This window comes from Cynocephalus volans, chromosome 1 (assembly GCF_027409185.1).
Source record: "Cynocephalus volans isolate mCynVol1 chromosome 1, mCynVol1.pri, whole genome shotgun sequence".
Classification (NCBI taxonomy): domain Eukaryota; kingdom Metazoa; phylum Chordata; class Mammalia; order Dermoptera; family Cynocephalidae; genus Cynocephalus; species Cynocephalus volans.
The window spans coordinates 46179440-46201802 of record NC_084460.1 but is presented as its reverse complement, the minus strand read 5'-3'; the positions used below and the strand labels follow the sequence as shown (position 1 = coordinate 46201802).

At 45.1% G+C, this 22363-nt stretch overlaps 1 protein-coding gene across 1 annotated transcript in view; it reads left to right on the top strand.

Annotated features, from left to right (window-relative positions):
* Positions 1–11209: 11209 nt before the first annotated feature.
* Positions 11210–22363, top strand: part of ATP9A (ATPase phospholipid transporting 9A (putative)) — a 126003-nt gene continuing 114849 nt past the window's right edge. The window contains exon 1 of the mRNA XM_063092336.1: positions 11210–11339. Coding sequence (XP_062948406.1) covers positions 11272–11339 — 68 coding nt within the window. The 5' untranslated portion in view covers positions 11210–11271. The remainder of the gene's footprint in view (positions 11340–22363) is intronic.

Genomic DNA, 22363 nt, shown 5'->3' with positions numbered 1-22363 from the left:
AATAATGTTTACGGTTGTGACTACAACCTCAGGCAGTCCTACAATCACAATTGTTGCTATGCTGCTTTGCGAAAAATGAAAACAAAAAAAATGAAAAATCAAAAAAAAAAAAAAAAAAACATACCAAAACAAATACAGACTAGAATTTTTTTTTTTTTTTTAAATTCTGGAAAGAAGCGGGTCTTGTAAAGTAGCTTTGTTACTTGCAACAAACTGTATACATAAAACCTTCATACAACCTTAGAGTGACTGTTTCCAAAGACTGTCACCTATTTCAAGGTGGAATAGTTGAGACTTACTGAACCACAGTGGAAAAGACAACTACTTAGCCTAATTGGGGGAGAGGGGATACTGTATACTTCCATGGTGACCATATGCGGGTAAATGGACAAGGTCTGTCATCTATTTAGGGACCTGTTTTATATGCCCCCCAACCCTGTACTCATCTTTTCTTTTGTTTTTTGAATGTACTTTAAAAACAACAACAAACTAAGGTGTGTAGAATTATAAAATTCTTTCAACCTTAGGACCTTAAGTAGGATGCCCTCAAATGGACTTACGTTAGTCCTTAGGGAGTCAATGTGCGTGTTGCTGCTTATTTAAATACAGTTAAGTTGAAACCTCAAGAGTGCCAATGGACTTCCTCACTTCCCGGATGCCTTCGTCTTCCTGAACACCAGAAGAAATGGGCACCTGGGCGGGGAATCTCAGGTGACTTAATTTAGTTCGCCAGTGCCTACTCTATTGAAGAACTGGGTTTTCATTCTTGAGAAGAAGCTCAAAAGGACGTGTTTCCTATCACAGGTTCACATACTAATTTTTAAAAAAATTTCCTCGGTGCAACTTATGCCAAGTAATTATGAAGTTTTTTTTCCCTGGGTATTGCATGAAGGCTACGAAGTTGAAACAGGCAAGTCCTGAGTGTGAAAGCTTTAATTTATCTACCTCATTTATTTTTTATTTTTGTAGCCATAGTCTCTATTTTCCTATCTTATGACCGCTGAAGTATTCCCAGGCCCTGTCTTAAGCCTAAGAGTTGATGTATTTGTGGGAACAGCTGGATGTTCAAGATGTTTTTGTGATTACTTTTTTTTAATCCCCTTTTTTGTACGTCTAATAATATTGAGCAAATGATGAAACGTTGCTCATATGGTTTAATTAGGAGGAAGAAAGAAAGACCCTAACTTCTGATGGAGAAATCTTTCCCCTCTATATGAAAGGCCCTTATTGAAATGTGGATCAAGACTGTTACCCAAAGTTTTGTCTCTTAGTTATTGCACCTGACTTTAGGATCCAAAAAATTTTTTTTGCCAAGTTGTGCCTTTCCTTCTTAAATTGTAAGTGAACACAGTAATAGTACCTGTTTACACTGTGGAGTGGATATTGTTACAGAGAACACACTAGTGGCTTTCTCACTTTGAGCTAATAATGCCTTGTGAATGTATGATCTATGGAGAAACCCCTGTAGTTGTACCTGCTGATGCTGTCTGTTGGAAAATAAATTTTGAATTGTTTTGGTTTTCTTTCCCACCGGGCGTGTATGTAAATTCTTTGGTACTTTCTGCTCTAAACCTGAGAATCTTCACTTGATAATCATTTCCAGCTGCCTCTAGCTCCTAGAGTCAGATAGACATCTGGTTTACCTCCGTACTTGACCCACTTCTCAAGCACATACAACTCAGCTGGTTGGCATCTTCTTTCCTTTTTAAGGCATAAAACTTTGGAGTGAGCTCATTCTGGAGAACTTTTGCTTTGTGTTTGCTTGTGACCATGGAAAAACTTGCCATGCCTTGGATTACCCCACATCTCAACCCATCATAACCTGGTATAAGTCCCTGGGCAGACGGACAATACTTATTTCCACCCATCTTGGCCTGCTTAGAAGGGAATGGGCTGAGCAGGGAGGGGGGAGACGCAGAGTTACCAGATGAATAAGCTCTAGAGATCTGCTGTATAACATTTGTACTTGTAGTCAACAGTGTGCTGGGCTCTTTAAAAAATTGACAGGGCAGATCTCATGTTAAGTGTTCTTACAACAATAAAAGTTTATTATAAAAAGGGGGAGGGCTAAGAGCCATATAGGAGGTGGCATTTGATGCCAAGGGAAGATTGATAGAGAGGGTAGTGGAGAAAGTGCTCACTGGGCAGAGATACAAGAGCAAGACCGGGTTGATGTCCTGATAAAGGACCCTCTTTCCCACCTTTTGCTGTTTGTCTTTGTGAACCCAATGTCAAGAGGCAGCAGCAGGCCCCAGGAGAGTCTTCTGTGGGTGTGGATTTCACACCCTTCTGGAGTGGATTCTCTTGACATCTGTGAAAGGGCTAAGAGTTAGTGAGTGAGAAAGAGTGAGTGTGTGTGTGCGTGTGTGTGTGTGTGTGTGTGTTGTAAGGCTGTGCTCTAACCAATCGAGCCAACCAGCCAGCCTGAATTATGTTCTTAATGATCTTTGGCATGTCATGAGCTCTGCATGTAAGCTTCCCTTGCAGGTAGGTGCCCCGATCCTCCACGGTTTGCCTGTCTTTTGGTCTCAATTCAATTTAGGGTGAAGGAACCACCATATTGGCTCTGAGAGCAAGAGTAACCCAATCTTTCAAATAGTTGAAATGGAAGTTCTAATTTAAACTAATATGCCCTGGTCCCAAGTATCTACAATTTTCACCCTTTCTCCCACTTGACAGTAATCCACAGTTAAGATTTATGTCTTTCTGGATTCAAATGTATGAGAATTATTTTACTTATGTGACAAATTATGTTTCCCCTCCCCCTATATATAAGAAGATATAAAAATAGACAAATATAAAATTATTTTAGACATCTTTCCAAGGTAAAACCCACTTCTGGGTAATCCTTTAAAAATATCTGCAAACTACTGGCCAGCTGCCAAAGCAGAAAACAAAAAAAGTCTGCAATACTACAAGTATGATGTTTTATCAGCTATTGCCAACAGTGGTGGTATTATCCCTCAAACATTTTACTAAATGATTTTGATCATCTTTGTGACAGATTTTATTGCACTGCTGAGTTATTTTCAGGGTGAATTCTTGCTAGGGACTGCTAGGACAGCTCATTAATGTTTTCTTGTGTGTTTGCTGTTTTTTTCTTAAGTGAGTGCACTGTGTGTTTGTGGCCTGCTTTCTCAGCCCTAGTCTTTGAAGACAGTTCTCGAAGGGTAGCTTAGGAGCCTACTTGTATAGCATAGTGATTCATCCAAGTTTGCAGACCACAGAAGGTAAGCCTCAGAACCTGCTCTTACTGGAGGACCTGGCTGTCTTGCATCTTCTATAGGCTCTGTGTATTCAAAACTTTTTTATGCTGGGAGATGTAACAGATTTGCAAAGGTGGTCTTACTCTTCACACTGACTTGTAAAAAGAACCACTTCTGCTTCCCACCTCCCCCCCTCCATAAGTTGAGCCCCACCAGAGCCTGTTTTGCATGGGGGTAAGAACGGGATTGAGGTGTGGGGAAGGTGGTGTTCAGTTCAGTTAATATCTGACCCACACCAGGTTGAGTCAGGTGATGGTTTAACTAAACCACAACATCAAGGAAGGTGTTGACAAATCTGCACCTTTACAGGAAACTCTTTAATAGAATTTCAAGCATAACTCTCACAGCAACATGACCTATTGTCTACAACTTAGCAGATTGTTTGAGCCCTAACGGGAAGTTTCACATGTGTCAGCATATATAAGTACAGAAACAGAAAACTGAAGTTAGATGATAAAGGTATATTTCAAATCAGTGGTGGAAAGGATGGGTTCATGATGAAATAACATCTTTATTTGGGAAAGAAGTCCTGGCTCAACTCTTTGGCTGTGTGCTCTAGGGTAAAATAATTCACCTTATGGAACCTTAGTTACTTCATCCACAAAATGGGTATAATATTTGATTTGTAGGGTTATGTTGAGATTAGATGATATCACGAAAATGCTTAATCTGGGACAAAATAAACATTCCATGTGGTAGCCGTTGCTGTTTCTTTTGTTTGGCTCAGAAAATCTGAACTATCCCATTTAGGCAGAATTTGTCCCAACTCTGGATCAAGTGGATTCTCTTGGTTCAATCTGTTGAGACTGAGGGAGGAATCACCTGGATCAGAAGGCAGCTGGCACCTTTACTGCAAAGGTGACATGAGCTTTTGCAGCTCATAAGCCAGAAGGCATCTATACATGGCATATTTCATCATTCCCTGATTGTTTGCTTTTAAAATATAAAATGTGAAAAATGGGGGTAACTTTTAAGGTAGACCTTCCATGTATCTCCTCGAATAAGGTCACAGAAGCCACTGAGTATTTCAGCTGATGTTAACTGCATTTCATTGATTCTTGCATGTGCCTTTTATCCGTTTACTCCTCTCCACCACGCCACAGACAGACACCCCAGGACATTTAGGTGCAGGTGGCTGGAAGTCACAAGATGGCAGAACCCTGCTGGTTGTGGGCCCTTTACTTGGTGTTGGGGGAGGCTCATTTTGAGTCCATCAAAGACCTGTGTTTCTGCTCTTGTTTGAAGTTCAGATCTAAACACTACAGCAGGTAATTTGCACCTTTGTTTTCTTTTCTCCTTGGCATCTCTCATTTATTTTATGGATTTTGCACCCGTAACGTATTCATTTAAAGGGGGATACTTCTTCCAGTGGAGAAAGCATCAGCTTCCTGTGGAGTAATTATCCTAGGTCCTATCAATTCCTCCCATTTTGTTTTCTGCTTCTGAACAAAAGCATTAAGTACTTAAAATAAGGAATGTCTATTTGTGTTAGAGAAAAGAAAATGAATTGGCTTCTGAAGCTATCAGTTACCTACTGTGCCTAAAGAAGATGTCTAGAAATGAAGATCCCATTAGATGTCTAGGCATTTCTGCTCTTGGCTCCCGTGAAAATTCATAGTAGCTTTTTGCCTTAAAAAAAAAATTCTGACGCTTATAACTTTGCAGTAACCAATTCCAACTATTTCTAACTATCAAAATAAAAATGGAGAATTAGTGCAACTAGGCAAAGAATAAGGAAATAAATATGCCTCTCAAATAAAAGCGGACCTCACAATCGAGGTATCAAGATAAGGCCTTGCAAGTGTGTTCAAAAAGAAGCATCAAGCTCTCTGTTTTAAAGTATGCTTGAAAGTGACCTTCCTGGGAGAAAATGAACATCCCAAATGACCTGGATTTTTCCCCTGCTCTATCATTTCCACTCTCCAACTGTTTGTAAGCAACCTATTATTTTAAGCAAAGAAATAATCGGTGCTTAAATTTTTTAAAAAAAGCCATGAAGCAAACGATCATCTGTGTCATCTGCTGGTAAGCACTGTGGATGTTCCTGGGGTTGATGTTAGCTCTTCTTCCTCTCTCTGTTAATATAAGGCCATCATGATGGGAGAAATTATTTTCGCTGACCTCCCTAAATGTCCTGAGTTGATTGTTGTGTCCGAGACTGATTCCATCTTCATTTTATGATGTGGTGAAGACCATGGAAGAGGGAGAAGAAAAAAGTCTAGTGGAATTTAGGATTGCTAATCTGAAATTCTACAGGCCAGTAAATTGTTTTTAAAAAGATAGGGAAGGGGGAATAGGAGGGAACTGTGTAGGATTGCCAGCCTTTTAATTTTATCAGGAAAGAACGATTAACAACAAACATTTCTTTCACATTACCCTGTCTTATTTACATGGACTTTCCCACTCTAAAATGTTTGCTTGTTTTCTATTTATCCTGTTAAAATATAATTTATAAAAGGAAAATCACAACTCCTATAAATATAAAATGAACACATGTCAAAGGTTTGATTTACAGATTTACAACTGATTCATTGGAGAATTAAAAGGGCTCCCAAATTGCAGGCCATCAGGAATGTTGAAATGAACTTACAAATAGATGCAAAACCTGGTCAGTATCCACAGGGCAGTAATCAATTGCATTCCACTGGACAAAGTTCATTTGCATTTCTATGGACAAGCATTGTTTGCATCACTATCAGTTTTCTACAATTTACAGAGTTGTAAAGTAGCTCCAACACAATGAAAGGCACCGGTAACCTCCAAGGGTATGGTAGACAGGAGGACATCAAGTCATCTTTTTTTTCTTCAACCTTCACTAGGATGTCATCTCCATGAAGCAGGGACTGTGGCTTTCTTGTTAACTGTATCTCCAGTTAACTGCCTGGAACACTGTAGGTCTTCAGCGAAGACAACTTGAATGAATGATTGGATCTTCTGTCAATTTTCCCCTAAACTTCTTAGTGTCCTCTTTGGAGATTAAAAACAGAAAAATATTATTAAATCCTAGTTGTTATTGTTGTTGCTGTGGAAAGCTCTAAACCTAAGGCATTCTCTTTCAAAAAAAAAAGAGGAGGATGGTATTAGTAAGTATTAAGAGAGATGGGTTTAAAAATTATTTAACATCACATTTTGGCCAGTGGTTCTCAACCAGGGACAATCTTGCCCCCTCCCTGGAGACATTTCATAATGTCTGAAGATGCTTGTGATTGTCACAACTGGTACAGGGCTGCTACTGGCATCTAATGGGTAGAGACCAAGCATGCTCCTAAATGTTGTACAATGCACAGGACAGCCCCCCATAATAAAGAAATATTTAGCCCAAATGTCAGTAGTTCTGAGGTTGAGAAACTCTCCTCTAAGGAATACCTACAGCATTCATTCAGAGAGAAGATTCTAGGCACCAACAGGAGGACATCATGTCCTCTCTCCCCAGCTTGAGTTTACCCAAAGCATTTTTATTTATAACTCTTGAGTTCCCACCTTCCATGTCTCTTTCATCTCTCTCTCTCATGTGCCCTCAGCTTCTTGCCTGCTTACCACCAAACATGGCTTTCTTACAGCACATCTAGACAGCAGCAGCCCACTGGAAATCTATGAACACAGGGCTTTATGGTGGGTGAACTGAGTGTCTCAAGGTATATTCTGGCCCAGGCCTGCCACGTATTGGGGATGTTACATGACATCTGTGTGCCACACTTTCCCCAAATCAGAGACTGTACTAGATTGGCTCATCTCTCGAGGACCTTTCCTCTTCAGACATTTAGGAGTCAGGGGCTTACTGTACCCAAGGCCTGTTGCATGGAGAAGGCTGTCATGGACCTCTGAAAGGGGTTGCTCCTGAGAAAGCAGAACTATGAGGTGACCATACCTGGGACCATGGGGAGAAGGCAAGGCTGGGACAGGAAGAAGGACACTGTGTCCCCTGAGGGGGACCCCAGTACAACCCCCCCCCCCCCACATTGCATGTCCCATCACTGCCCTTCTCCCAGACCCTGGTACTGCTCTCCAGGGCCCCATGGCTCCTCTACTATCTCACGCAAACATCTGGACCTCTCTCAAGAGATAAAAGCCCTTAAGAGCTCCATCTTTGAGAGATTGCCTTGCTGGAAGAATGTCCTTTTTAAAAGGGTCTTTCAGCTGGCCTGGGTGCAGTGGTGTTTATGACTAATTGATCACAACCAGTTACAGATTTCTTTGTTCCTTCTCCACTCCCACTGCTTCACTTGACTATACTTTAAAAAAATAAAAATGTGTCTTCTCTGATTATAAAAGTGCACTGAAGAAAATTTGGAAAATGCAAGGGCAGTAAACACCACCTACGATTTCCCTCTCCTCATTTGAAAATGTTATTACCTTTGGAGATTAATAGGAGTATCTCTGGTCTTTTAGAAATTTACTTATTTAAAGAAAAAATGATTGTAAAAGTAATACATGTTCACCAAAGAAAAAATAGAGTTATCAACAAAACAACAACAACAAAAAATTTAAGATGCCTTTGGAGGAAACACACTAATGCAAAATGTTAATAGGGGAAACTGTGTCAAGGTTGGGTAGTGGATTTGGGGTGGGGGTATATGGACCCTCGGTATTATCTGCTCAAGTTTTCTGTAAATTGAAAACTACTTAAAAATTTTTTAAAGTCTATGAATTAGATTCTATTTTAAACATCCTCTGGAATCTTCTTTTCCAGAGACAACCATTGATAATACTATGGTGTTCATTCTTGATTTAGGGAAACATAATAATATACAAGGTCATAGTAGTAGGAATCGTAATAGCCAAACTTTGATGAGTATTTATCATATAGCAGACATTGTACTAAGTGCTTTTTTACATATTCTCATTATTGCATTCAATCCTATTAGGCAATTATGTTTTAGCCGATGTCTAAGACAGCGGTGGGCGGACGGGAGGAACACCCAAAATGGCTGCAGAGAGTTTCAGATCCCTAGAACAGCACGTTTTCTGAGAATCACAAAAAACCCTCTCCCCCTTCTTCCTCACCACCACATCCCCTTCCCACGCACACGAATTTCTCCACCTATAGAAAAATCCCAACTCAGAGCCTGCCCATGGCGCACTCGGGAGAGTGCAGCCAGCGCTTCAGAGCGCAGTGGCGCTCCCGCCGCAGGTTCGGATCCTATGTAGGAATGGCCGCTGCGCTCACTGGCTGAGCACGGTGCGGACGACACCAAGCCAAGGGTTGCGCTCCCCTTACTGGTCACAAAAAGACAAAAAAGAAAAAAAAAAAAGAAAGAAAAATCCCAACTCAGCTTAAACCCCACCCGCTTCCCTCCCCTTCTTTCTTAGCCAATAGGAACAGTCCAGCTCAGCCTGACTGGATATAAAAGGCCCAGCCCAGCTCTCCCTGGGGCTGCTCCCACTTCGGAGAGGGCAACCTGCTTGTTCATTTTGCCTGCCTAATACACTTTGGTTAAGTCCCTGTCTCCTGGTGTGTTTTCTTTTGCACTCAGGCCGGGGCTTTTCCTTTCAAATCCTCCCAAAAACCCTGTAGTAATGACCCTCACGGAGTGCTTCCTCTGTGTGCAGTCGCCCTTCTAATTGCCTTAGTATACAATTAGCTCATTTAATCCTTCCAACAATCCTATGAGGCTGGTACTATCATCATCGCGATTTTACAGTAGAAGAAACTGAGACCCAGCAGAGTTTGTAACTTGCCTCAAGTTCTATAGCTGGGAGGTGGTGATACAGGGATCCCAGATGAGGGAGCCACTATTGTTACTCCATGCTTTAGAAAACAGGGCACAGCTTAATGAGGGTGGCCATAGGTGGGCTCTGGAAGGGCCAGAGGGAGCTTGAAGATGTTTGGAATCAGGCTAGTTGGTGCCTGGAAGTGTCATGGTAACTGTGGTTCACTTGGTCACAGGAGTCCATTTTTCCTGCTTTCTGGAGCTTGAGAGACTGAATCTTGGAGTTTAGCCTTGTTCCTTGCTAACTGCGTGGCTTGGTGCAGGCCACTCTGGTCTTCTATTTCCTCACCTGTAAAATGGATTCTGTTATTTAGACTTAACTAGCAGGGGTGTTGGGAGGATTAAATGTGGAACTCCATGCATGTTTTAGGTGCTTGATAAAAACTATAGCTCAGATTTGTTCAATACCAGCTGTGTGGGGACCTTGGGTTAAAGTTCATGTTTGCCGTCTCCTTGGTCTTCTCTGGTACCTCATGAGGCAGTGGAGTGAAGAGGGTATGGGGTTTGCAGCTTATCTGAGGTGGGTGGGGTTTGAGAGGGGATGTCCAAAGGAGCAGATGGGAGGGGGTGGGACCTACTCTGATGCCATAATTGGTGTGTCGCAGTGTTTACACTTCCTCCACTTGACAAGCATTTATTGAGTGCTGACTGTGTGCCATGCTAAGTGCTGAGCATTGTTCTGGATGTAGGAGAGAGCAGGAAGCAAAGCAGACCAGGAAGGATGCTGTTTTCTCTTCAAAAGTTCAATGCGGCAACTTCTTGTGACATGCATGCTTCTTTGCTTGAGGAACTTCTTTGGGACCTGAGACGCTCACTTCTTGGTTTGGGACCCTCTAGTTTCACTTTCCTTTGCTCAGAGCCCCAGACCCTGGGATATTTGGTGGCCCCACCCTTTGTCATAGCAAACATTAAAAGGCACCCACATCTAACATGCAAGCAACATCAGTAGGTATAACTACTTTAAGTTTGCTGTAGTTGCAGCAGGTTACTTTACATGGTATTACATTTTGAGGTTCTTTAATTACATATTGATTTTTAACCTCATTCCCTCCTTTCCTTCCTTCTCGCTATTAATTTTTTTCTGTTCTCAAAATTTTATCAAGCCTTTGGAAAGTTCATGGGTCCTAGATACCGTATAGAAGAGTGTGCGAGTGGGCCGAGCCCGTGGCGCACTTGGTAGAGTGCGGCGCTGGGAGCGCTGCGACGCTCCCGCCGCGGGTTCGGATCCTATATATAGGACTGGCCAGTGCACTCACTGGCTGAGTGCCGGTCACGAAAAGGACAAAAAAAAAAAAAAAAAAAAAAAAAAAAAAAAAAAAAAGAAGAGTGTGCGAGTGAGTGTGGGTGTGGATGGAGTCAGGTGTGTGTGTGAAAAGTTCTGAGTCACAGTGACAGATGGTGGCTTGTGACTGAATGTCTCAGGACTGAGAGGGGGCACGTGTTCAAGTCCGAGAAGGTGGTTTGGGGGAGTGAGTGGGGGAATGGAGTGTGGGTTAGTGTGAGGGTGTCTGGATAAATGAGGTGTGTGTATGTGATTGTGAGTTCCACAAATCCAGGTGGACAGCAGGGGTGAGAATGGGGAAGGAAGGTGAGCCAAGGTGTGTGTCCCTGTGTGACTGTGATTCCTGGGGGCACACGCGCGAGGCCTGAGATGCAGAGTGCGTGGATGAGTGTGACCAATGCGGGGGTGAGCATGGCCGGGTGTGCACGTGTGTGCAGGGTGTGCGTGACTGTGAGTGTCGCATGTCGGTGGGGGGTGAGCGTGGCAGGTGTGTGTGCGAACGCTGGTGAAAGAGCGAGCGTGCGAAAAGAATGAAGGTGACCGTGATGGGGTGAGCGTGGCTGTGTGTGCGCGTGAGTGTGAAAGTCGGGTGTTGGGGGACGCGACGGCAGGGCGCGCGCGCGCACGGCGGGGTGTGGGCGGGGGGCGCGTGGCCGGGTGGGCGCGCGTGGGGGGCGCGCGGCGCGGGCCAGGGGCGGGGACATTGCGGCGGCGGCGGCGGCGGCGCGGACACGGCCCGGCCGCCCCCCGTGGCAGGCGCGGCTCGAGCGGGCGCAGCGCGGAGCTCGGGCCCATGGTGCGCCCGTGTCCGTCGGTCGGGCCGCGCGGGCGGCTCCGCGCGTGGCCCGGCGCTCGCGACCTCGCCCCCTCGCTGCGGGCCCGGCCCGCCCGCTGCCGCCGCCTCCTCCCCCGGGGCGGCGCGGCGCCGGCGGGCGGCGGCGCGGAGGCCGGACCGGGCGGCGGCCCAGGCGGCGTAGGGGGCGCGGCGGCCAAGGCGGGCGGCGCCGCCGACATGACCGACAACATCCCGCTGCAGCCGGTGCGCCAGAAGAAGCGGATGGACAGCAGGCCCCGCGCCGGGTGAGTGGGCCCGCCCGGCCGCCCCTCCTTTGTCCGCGCGCCCCGGAGCCCGGCCGGGCCTGGCAGGGTGGCCGCGCCCGGCGCCAGGAGCCCGCGGCCCGGCAGGGAGCGGGAGCGGGAGGCGGGGAGCGCGTCCCTTCGTCCCCAGCCCCGGGTCCCCGGCCGCATCCCGTCCCTGCTGGGCTCGGGCGCCCGGCCGCCTCGCTCCCCTGCCCACCTTCCTCTAGGAAACCCGGAGAAGCCGGGCCCGCCCCAGCGCTGTTTACAAGCGCGAGGAGTTAGGATCGGCTGTGCCTGCCACCCGTTCTATTGTTCCGTGATTACTCCTTGTCGTTGTAATTACGCTTAGGTCCGATTTAACCGTGCTGTGCGCGTGCAACGTGTCTCGGGAGCCCGGATTTGCTCAGTGGGGGTCGGGGGGAGGCGCGGCCTCCGCCGCCGGGTGCCCACCAGCGCCTCCGGGTCGCAGCTCCAAGAGGCTGCGCTGAGCCCACCTGTGCTCCGGGTGGCAGCCTGCCCCGCCGGGCCCTGGGTGGACCCGAACCGGCAGCCAGGAGGGTGGGAGGGGCTCCCCCTGGCGGATTGGTGACCCCCCCTCCCACGATCTGGGGGAAGGGCAGAATCAGGGGCTGCCACCTGCTGTGCCCTTCCCGCAGCCCCCGAGGGCAGCCTAGGTGTGGGAGAGGCGTGGGTTTTCCCGCACTTGGAGAGAGAGGACGGGGTGATATTTTGCGCCTTGCCGCCTTCGATTCGGAGGACAGCCGTGACCTGTAGAGGTTTGAGGGGTTGTGGTACCGCCTGCAGCAGACTTACTTGGGGGCGAATGTTGGGGGCGGGAGGGGGAGGTTGGAGCGAGTGAAAATGCAGATTCCCTGGCCGCCCAGACCCTCCAATCAGAGTTCTTGGAGGGTGGGACCTGGAGATGTGTATTGCCCAGGCCGCCAGGTGGGGCGGACGCCAGCTGAAGGCTTAGCGCGGCAGTTGGGCGGGGCCTGCTGCTGTGACCCGCCCTTCGCCTTGGCGTCCTGTCCTCTCCCGGCACTGCCCTGCGGCTGCTGCTTATTACGGCGTCAGTTGCTTGGAACGGGAGACGCAGGGCGGAGGTGGGGTGGGGGTGGGGAGAGTGACCCCCTAGGGTGGCATCACCAGGTGTCAGTGAAATAAAAAAGAGAAAAAAAGGAACGATGTCAGTCCTCATGTTGTGGGGTCTTTGTTCCGGGCTTCCCTGAATCCTCGGGTGAGGAAGCCCCACTGTGTTCTACGGAGGAGGGGACGAGCTCAGCCAGGTTGAGGACTGCGGAAGATGCTGCAAAATGGAGATTGGACTCCGGATCGTCTGACCCAAAGACCCTTCCTTCACTCTTCTCTTGTGTTTTAATGACAGTTCACTTGAGCTCTATGCCCAGATCAGTGCTTCGTGCATAGTACACCTGAGTCAATATTTTAATGAGTTAATATGATCAGTGGACTGTAAGGTCTTCTCGTCCTTAATTCGTGCCAGGGACAATTAGGAGACGCTCACTGTGTGGGCAGGGCTGTGCCAGGTGATGGGGATGCAAAGATGAATTAAGACCTGCCCAACAGGTGTGGGCGCCCTGACCCTGGCTGTGCATTGGCATCACCCAGGGAACTTAACCACCATTCCCTGCCCCATTCTAGATCTTTGAAATAAGAATCTGGGGTGAGATCTGGCTATCTATATTTTATCAAAGCTCCCCTGATGATTTTAATATACAGTCACAGTTGAAAACCTCTGATTCAGTGCATGAGAGAAAAGTGCAAATAATTAAGTGATCATTAACATAAAAATATGCACCACTCATGGAGTCCCACAGGGAGTGGTGCAGATAATTTTATATATATTTAAAATTAGGGTTTCTGGTTGGTGTTGGAATGGAGATCACACCCTTTTAGGGTTTGCCGCTTTGGAACTGATTTATTTCCTAAACAGTGACATGGTTCAGATTTAAATCATGTATCTGGTATGCAATGCATTTCCATATATGTTCTTGTATATAATCTGCATTTATAGGAGTAGCAACGTCAAGGTGGGAATCCTCATGCTTGGAAACAACCTTGGGAAGCGTAGAGAGGTGGAGGGGCTTCCTGAAATATCATTGGGCAGGGGAGTGAGTTAAAGGAAGAAGAAACTAATATGGGATGGGTCAGGCTGTCTGTTGGGCACTTGAGCTAAATGACATTGTTTTAATCCCCGCAACTACCATGTGAGTTTTGGGGGTTAATTTCCCCATTGTATGGACAGGATACTAAGATTCAGTGATGTTAAATAATTTTTTTATGGTCACAGTCAGTGAAGGGGGTGGATTTGAACCCGACCCACTCATTTCACCTAATGGTTCTAGGTAATAAAGCTGTAGAATGGTTGGAGGACTTGTGGTAAAAAACCAAAAACAAGGTGCCACATGTCCCAGGGGACAGAGTATAACTAATTCTGGGGTCACTCAGCATATGTTGCCAAGACATGCAGCTTATTTGCTGGAGGAATCCTCTGGCCCCAAAGCTCTTTTGTCTCTTGAGAAAGTTACCACATCCTCATGTTGAGAAAACTATTGCAGTGTTTCACTTAGTAAATGGGTACTTGCCCCACATTGCTGGGAATCTGATGTCATGTCCTTTTCTTCTGGCTGAATGGAGTTCCTCTCTTGGTAGACTTAGAAGTCGAGGAGCAGAGTTCAAGCCCAGGCTCTGCTGCTTATTAGCTGTGTGATCTCAGGAAAATTATTTTACCTCTCTGGGTCTCAGTTTTTTCATTTGGAAAGTGGGAATAAAATTATATATACCTTACAGGGTTATTTGAGACTCAATCCATGTAAAGTTTAGAACAGCAAGCACTCAATATGAGTTAGGTCTTTACTGGGGCTCATAGTGACAGTTAGGTGTTTGTATGAGGTTTGCTATTGAGGGTCTCCCGAATGTTCCTTTGAGAGGAGGACGGTGGGAAACTAAAGATATTATGTACTTCATTGTTCTTTCCTGATCAAATTCAAGAAAATGAATAACTATTATAAAGTATTCCTTGCAGGTATGTAGAGGCCCTGGTGTGATATTGTAGAAAGGGTAAGGAGCTTGGGCTCTGGCTGACCTGAGACTTTGCCTTGTCATAATAATAATTCTGAGTTTTGTGGCCAAATTGGACAAGGAAGCTTTGATGCTTGGTATATTTGGACTTGGGGGACTAGGAAGTTTTGGATGTGAACTGGGTTGAGAAAGAAGAACTGAGTATTTAGGTACATATTCTACCACAAGACTTGGGGTAGTGACTAGGAAGTTTTGGATGTGAACTGGGTTGAGAAAGAAGAACTGAGTATTTAGGTACATATTCTACCACAAGTGTTATTATTTTTTAAAGCAGCTTTATTGTGAGAGAATTTATATAACATGCTATTCTAAGGAGGTCTCCTCGCAGCCAGGGCAAAGGGGGCCAAATGAGATGATCATGAAAATGTTCTGCTTAAAACCCTCCAGTGGCTTCCTGTATCTGTGAGGTCTGCAGTGCTTTGGGCCTGCGCTGTCCAGTATAGTAGCCACTAGCCTTACATGGCTCTTTAAATTTAGATTTAAAATAATTACAATTAAATACAGTTAAACATTGTGTTTATTAGTGGCACTCACCACGTTTCAATGCCCAATAGGCACTTGTGGCCAGTGCCTGCTGCATTGGGCGGTGCAGATATGGAGCATCTCCACCATCACGGAAAGCTCTGTTGGACAGTGCTGCTGTGGCCCCTGCCTACTTTGTTCTCAGCACACTCTGGCCCTTCCTTGTCCACTACTCGTCCTGTGCTCAGCATCTGCTCTTCCCAGGCTCCCTTGTGTTGCAGGCCCTTTGCACATGCTGTTCAAATGTTCTGCCTGGAATGTCCTTCTCTCCCCTCTTCACCTTGGCTTCCATTAAGACTCACTGTGGTCTCATGTCCTCAAGAGAGCCTTCCCTGATGTTGCCAACTAGAGATCACATCCCACTCTGGGAGCCTCTCAGAAAACTTTCTCGTCTTCTTTCTCACACAGCTTTAGTTTGACATGTGCTGCTGTGCTCATATGGCGGGGGACACCATGGGTCCCAAGTCATTGACATCTTAAATTACTTTTCCACAAAGCCTAGCATAGAGCAGGTGCCCAGTGAATCCTTTTGAGAGAAAGAATGACTGAAGCCAATCTCCAGAATTGTAAAAGAAGGAGAGAAAAACCTCTGCTTCTAGGAGTGGGGAGAGGATACCCTTTTCTAGATGGTCCAGGCAGAAGTTTGTTGGATGTTCTCAGACTACTGCTTACCCATGTTCTGATCATTTCTCTGGCTGGCTCAGAGATCTTCACTGGTTGATGGAATCAGGTCTTCATGTCCTAACCACATGATTTGTGAGAGTGTGTACATTTGTGCATTTATGGAGGGATGCCTAAGGAATTTAGGGTGTGGGTACCAGGAGAAGGGAATGGTAGACAAAAAGATGTCCCTGAGTCCCCTTAGTCTGCCTCCACTGAGGAGCATCAGTTTAGGTGGTGTTTGGCTTTTGAGGTGACTTAAAATTCATCTTTAAATATGATACCATTTCTAGTGAAGACTTTTTTTGTGGAATCATGTTTTGTATTCTTTTATGATATGGTCAGTAAGGTGCAGCCACAAGAGGGAACAGAAGGGGCTCAGGAAAAGAAAAGAAAGTTTATTATACCCACAGGTCCTAGAGACAGGTGTCATGCCATGCCGCACTGGGCCACATGGAAAGACACCAAGGTTGTCAGGAGGCAGAAAACAGGAGTGAGGGGAGGGTTTCAGCCAGAGCCTTTTTTTTTTTTTTTTTCTCCTGGCATCTGGCCAGTATGGAGATCCAAACCCTTGACCCTGGCTGGTCTTGTAACACTGTGCTCTAACCAGCTGAGCTATCCAGCCAGCCCTGTGGCCAGAGCCTTTATTGGTGTTTCCATGGGAAAGGCAGGCAAGGCAGGGTGGACAGCATAGAACAGGCTAATTTGATTAATCATGGTGGACTCTGAGCTTCTGGGATGGTATCTGGCTTCTGGTACCCAGTGTTGGGGTGATTAAAGCAGAGGAATATTGTCTTTTGAGGTGTATAGTAGGTAAGGCTCTGGATTGGTTAGTTTGCATTTTAAAGACATGCTCCTAGCTGGCTGGGCCCTTTGTTAGAATTGACCAGCCCTGAAGGGGCAGCTTCTCTCTAACCAGAAAGGTTTTTTTAAGATGTCAGAACATCATAGTATACAGAAAATTTAATAATATTACCATATAATTTATTTATGTGAAGAATCTTATAAAGATACACTAATAAAGATATAAGAAGTCAAGCATTTAATGGAAAATAATCAAATAATATGAAATTTGGATTCTTCCAGAAATTATAGCATCTATGGTATGGTGAGCAGAATAATCAGATCCCACTGTATGTGTGGGGTGGTGGGCAGAATAATCAGACATCAGTCCCCAAAGATGTCCATGTTCTAATCACCTGTGAAGTTGTGACATTCATTCCGCAGTAGAAGGACCTTGCAGATGTGATGAAGTTAATGATCTTGAGATGGGAAGATCGTCCTGGATTATCCTTGTGGGCCCAGTCTAATCACAGGGTCCTTAAAAATGAGAGGCAAGGGAGTGAGTGTCAGAGTTAGAGAAAGACTAGAAGATACTTCGCTGTTGGCTTGAAGATGGAGGAAGGGGCCATGAGTCTAGGAATGCAGGTGCCTCTAGAAGCTGGAAAAGGCAAGGACAAAAGATTCTCCCCAGAGCCTCCAGAAACCAGCAGCCCTGCCACACCCAGACCTCAGGACTTCTGACCTCCAGAACTGTAAGATAGTAAGTTTGTATTGTTTCAAGCCACAAAATGTGTGCTAATTTGTTACAGCAACAAGGGGAAGTTAATACAGATGGGTACATGCTGTAGACCTTGGGAACAGATTCTTGCACTTGGCTTCCCATCACATGGAGGCGGTTGGGGTCCCCTGCCTGGTGGATGCATCAGAGGCATTTCAAGGCTCATGTGTACATTTTGCTTGAGAGCACAGAACTCAAATCGGCATGTCTGTGTGACTCATTACCTATCTGTGGAGGAGAAAAACAAATATTTATTTATGATCTGCAGTTTTTAGGGCTCTGACCTGGTGTTTTCTCATTCATGCTGCACAATGACCCTTTGATGTTGGTACTTTTTTTTTTTTTATCCTTGTTTTACTGGTAAGGAAACTAAAATGCCCTTTCTTTTTGACATGACGGAGGTAGGGTTAGGTATGATTCTCATTCGCAGGAGCTGTGTTCTGTAAAGTGGCTGTGAGTGCTGAATTATCAAATACTGAACCTTTGCTCCTAGGGGAAATACAGGGTTAGGTGCCTGCAAGCCTCTGGCCAGAACATCTTAGTCAATTGAGCAATAGAAAACCTTGTTTTAGGGTGTTTCTGTTTAAAGATCCCATGTTTAATGTATATTGTTGATTTATTAATATTGAAGTCACAGCCAACAGTACTATAACTCATGCATGAACAAACTTATCTAATGCAAGTATTTTCTCCATAAAGCACATCCCAGCCTTCCTCTTCTTGGGAACACTAGCCTGCACTTCAGCACTACACTTGGGGACCATTTCAAACAGCAAAATCATCAAGAAAAAGCACAAAAATGTAAAAACATGACACTAGATGAGTCAGGAAAAATACTTTTGTTTATAGTATGTGCGTCGCAGCCAGAAGTCTGGGAGTGTCTTGTGTGACCTCAGCTGGGAACGTGCCTGGGGTACCTGGGGTGACTCAAAATTTTGCCATGCCACATGTGTTCATGCATGAACACAAAAGTACTGCGAGTATTGCTCTTGAGGTTACAAATTCTAGGGAGTAGGAGAATTTGCAAATATGGAAACTGAAAAATGAGGATTGAATGTGTATGGGTGTGTGCGTGCGTGTGTGTGTATTTCAGCATCCTTTTGATGAAATGGAGGTAGTATTAGGTATATGGTGTATAGGGGTGTGAGGGGGGCAGGGTTGTGCTGGGGTGAAATCTAGAGACCACTTTCCTCTCTCTGGAGCAGTGGAGAGTTGTGTAAACAGCTCTATGCTCCCCTTGGATGAGGATAGTGAGACTAGGCCTTGGCAGCAGTCCACGGGGAAGTGTTCTCTGCATCCTCTCTGCCCACTGCACCTGTGACATCCACTTCCACGTACGGCGCCCCTGCCCTGCACTGACCAAAACTAGATCAGGCACTCCTTGCCCACGCGGAGACAAGGGGACGTGTCATTACAAACCAGGTAGGGACTCTGAAGGCTAGCACAGGGACACAAGAGACACGCCTGCCAGGGCTTTCCTGCGCAAGAGCTTTTCCTAGCTACATAGTTCATGGCCAGTGAGGGAGGTCCCTCCCCGTGTGCAAGGCCCCGGGGAGATAGGGTGGCCATTTGACCTTGATCTCAGCCATGCATGCAAAAGTCGGGAGGAGGAGGCAAAGTGTTGAACCATCTGTCTTTGAACTTTTGGTTGTGATGTCTCAGAACAGAAAGTTCTTTCTGTATCTTTACTCAGGTGCAAGTAATGAAGGTAGGCCATAGGGACTGGCCAAACTTTATGGCCTCCCTTGGCAGTGCGGGTGAAGTGCCTGTAGCTTCACACATGGAAGTGAGTGGACTTTGGATTAATTTGGAAAAACACCAGTTGTAACATTTTTATCAATGACTTTATTTATTTTATTTTATTTTTATTAAAGATGACCGGTAAGGGAATTTTAACCCTTGACTTGGTGTTGTCAGCACCACACTGTCCCAAGTGAGCTAATCAGCCATCCCTATATAGGGATCCGAACCTGTGGCCTTGGTGTTATCAGCACCACACTCTCCCAAGTGAGCCACGGGCCGGCCCCCATTTTTATAGATGACTTTTACCTACACAGTTAGAACAGTGCTGATTTTACTAACTAGCATCTATGTTCTTCAGTTTGTTTGAGTTCAAAAGATTGATATGTGTATTCAAAGACTGACCAATAGGAAATATTGCCAAAGATCACTTTGGGTGGCTCATGGCCAAACATTTAAAGGATAGTAATCATTTTTATGTTTCCTTCTGTTTGTGCCAAATGATACTTGTTTTCTCTTGTTGTAGTGGCAGGAAGTTTCCTTTTAGAATGCATTTGAGTAAAACACAGGGAATCCACTTAAAGAAAAATAAGATTTTTGTAGATGCTCCAAGTCATGCCTAACGTTTAGGAAGCAATGGTCCATGCTAAAATGGTGCTATTGTTCTAAAAATATTGCTTCAGGGGGAAAGAAACAGGATAATCTGGTTGTGCCCATAGATTAAAACATTTTAAAATATTTCACTAAATTATTCATGAAAATCATGATTTTTTTTTTTTTTTTTTGGTGACTGGTAAGGGGATCATAACCCTTGGCTTGGTGTCACTTGCACTGTGCTCAGCCAGTGAGCGCACTGGCCATCCCTATATAGGATCCGAACCTGCGGCCTCGGCGCTCCCAGCGCCGCACTCTCCCGAGTGAGCCACGGGTTTGGCCCGAAAATCATGATTTTTAAAGAATGGTTAGTTTCCCTGGTTGATTGGGGAATCTTTGTTTTTTTTGGGTTTTTTTTGCGGCTGGCTGGTACAACAATTGAACCCTGGACCTTGGTGTTATCAGCACCATGCTCCAACTAACTGAGCCAACCAGCCAGCGTGATTGGGGAATCTTAATGTTGCTTTTATTTTTGTCTAAACAGAAGTTTGAGGGGACTGTGGAACAGGACAATTGGGAGGAACCCTGTGGAAACACAGAAAGGCTTCTGATGAGAACTAGAAAGATGGGCCTGGCCAGCCGATGCCATCCCTTCCTCCCAGGGAAACCTCTGCACATTTGCTGCATGCCAGGGCAGAGCAGTACATAGCGTCAACAGTGCCCAGATGGTGACGCGGGCCTGGCAGGATTTCCCACCTCTGCTGGGCAGTTTGTGATGATAAGAGTTGACGTCAGCCTTGGTCAGGTTAGACTTCAAGGTCTGTCCTCCTCCGCACTGTTGCTGTTTTGGGTTTGGCAATTCTGTAGTGGGAGGCCATGCTGGGCACTGTAGGATCTTTAGCAGCATCATTGCCTCTTCCCACTAGATGCCAGTAGGAACCCCCTCCAGCACACACACCTGTGACAACCAAAAATGCCTCTAGACATTGCCACATGTCTCTTGGGGGACAAAATTGCCCTGGGAGAGAGCCACTGGACTAATGAAACCAGTGTTCCTTGTGAGTGGCCATGTTCCTTATTCAAAACAAGACCACGAGAACCTGTTGGGTGAGAAATTCATGTCCGATCTATTGCTCTTGACTCTGAGGTCAGTCAGCCTTCTGATTCAGTAATTAAGAAAGTCTTGAGCTACAGTGGACTGAGTTGCACCCCTCTCCCCACAATTCATATGTTGCAGCCGTAACCACTAGTACTTCAGAATGTGACAGTATCTGGAGAAAGGGCCTTTAAAGAAAGAAAAAGATTAGTTGTGATTAATTTAAAATGAGGCTATTAGTGTGGGCCCAAATCCAATCTGACTGGTGTCCTTATGAGAAGAGGAGATTAGGACACATAGAGACACCAGAGGAAAGACCGTGTGAGGATACAGTGAGAAGGTGGCCCCCTGCAAGCCAAGGAGAGAGTCCTCAGGAGAAACCGAACCTGCAGACACCTTGATCTTGGGCTTCTAACCTCCAGAACTCTGAGGAAATACATTTCTGTTGTTTAAGGCCCCCAGTGTATATTTTGTTACGGCAGCCCTAGCAAACTAATACAGGAAGCATTTCATTTATTGCTCTTTTAGCAGTGTGGTATTTCTTAGTGTTATTAATAAAGCGTTATTTTAATCTGATGTTGATGAGTTCCTTAGCAATTTGACGTAGATAGTCTAGCCTTGAGAGCTACCTTGAGAGCGTGTTGCAAAGTCACATTGAGTTGGAGTTAACCCCCTCCTCCCCACCCATGCCCCCTTGAATAACTTAAAATATGTACCTTGTGCTCTGTGGGGCAGGGGCATCATCCCCAGATGTTTCCTTTTGTTTAAAAGGTTTACAGTAGTCACATTTCCAGGCTGTGTTTTGTATGGTTGTTTTATTGTCACTTCCATTGTTCTAGATTAATTAGATGAGAATAACAATAGGTAGTAATCACTATCACATGCTTATTAAGTGCTGGGCTTTGTTCTAAGTGTTTATGCAGACCATCCCATTTAATCCTCCTGACAACTTTGTTTTATAGATGATGAAACTGATGAACAGAGTTTTGTTTTGTTTCTTTTAGAATGGTTTTGGTTTAGAATGACAAAGACTCATTTTAATTTGAACTTATGCTGCAAATAATATATTGCAATTTGTCTCAGTGCTTTCTCCTTTTTTTTTTTTTTTTTCTGAAATGTCCATTTGGAGCAGATGATTTTTATCGAGGGGAAAGGAATTGGAGGTTTGTAAGGCTTCTTTGATCACAGTGGAGGCTGATTATAAGCAGAAATAATGTGATAGAAGAAAATTCTCGAAACTTCAACTTGTCCCAATAACTATAAGTTCTTCAGAAACCTAGTATCTGTCCTCAAAGTTAGTTTATATTGATCTCATATAAGGGGTGAAAAAGAGAATAATGACTAATTCATTCACACGAATGGGGCAGACATTGTAGAATATCTATTTCTAGAATGTCTATACTGACCTCGTAAGAGGAACTCATTTTAATCTGAATACTTTTTAGCTTTTATACAGTTAATCCCTAAATAAAACGTAAAACTGGAGAACATCCCCCTTCCCTGTCTCCTTTCCTCTTCTCTGCTCCCCAAATTCAAGTCACTTAGAGGCTCTCATACAAGAAATGACACAGTTGTGTCCAGATAAATTAAAGGACCGGTAGAAAATGGAGGAACGACTTGTCCCATCTGGCAAGTTTTTTTCTTTTCCTAAATAAGCTGATTTTTGTGGAAAAATAGAATAAAAAGATAATACAGATCTTTCCACAAACTTTTTGAAGTACCCTGGTATATACACTTCCGTTCATGGATACG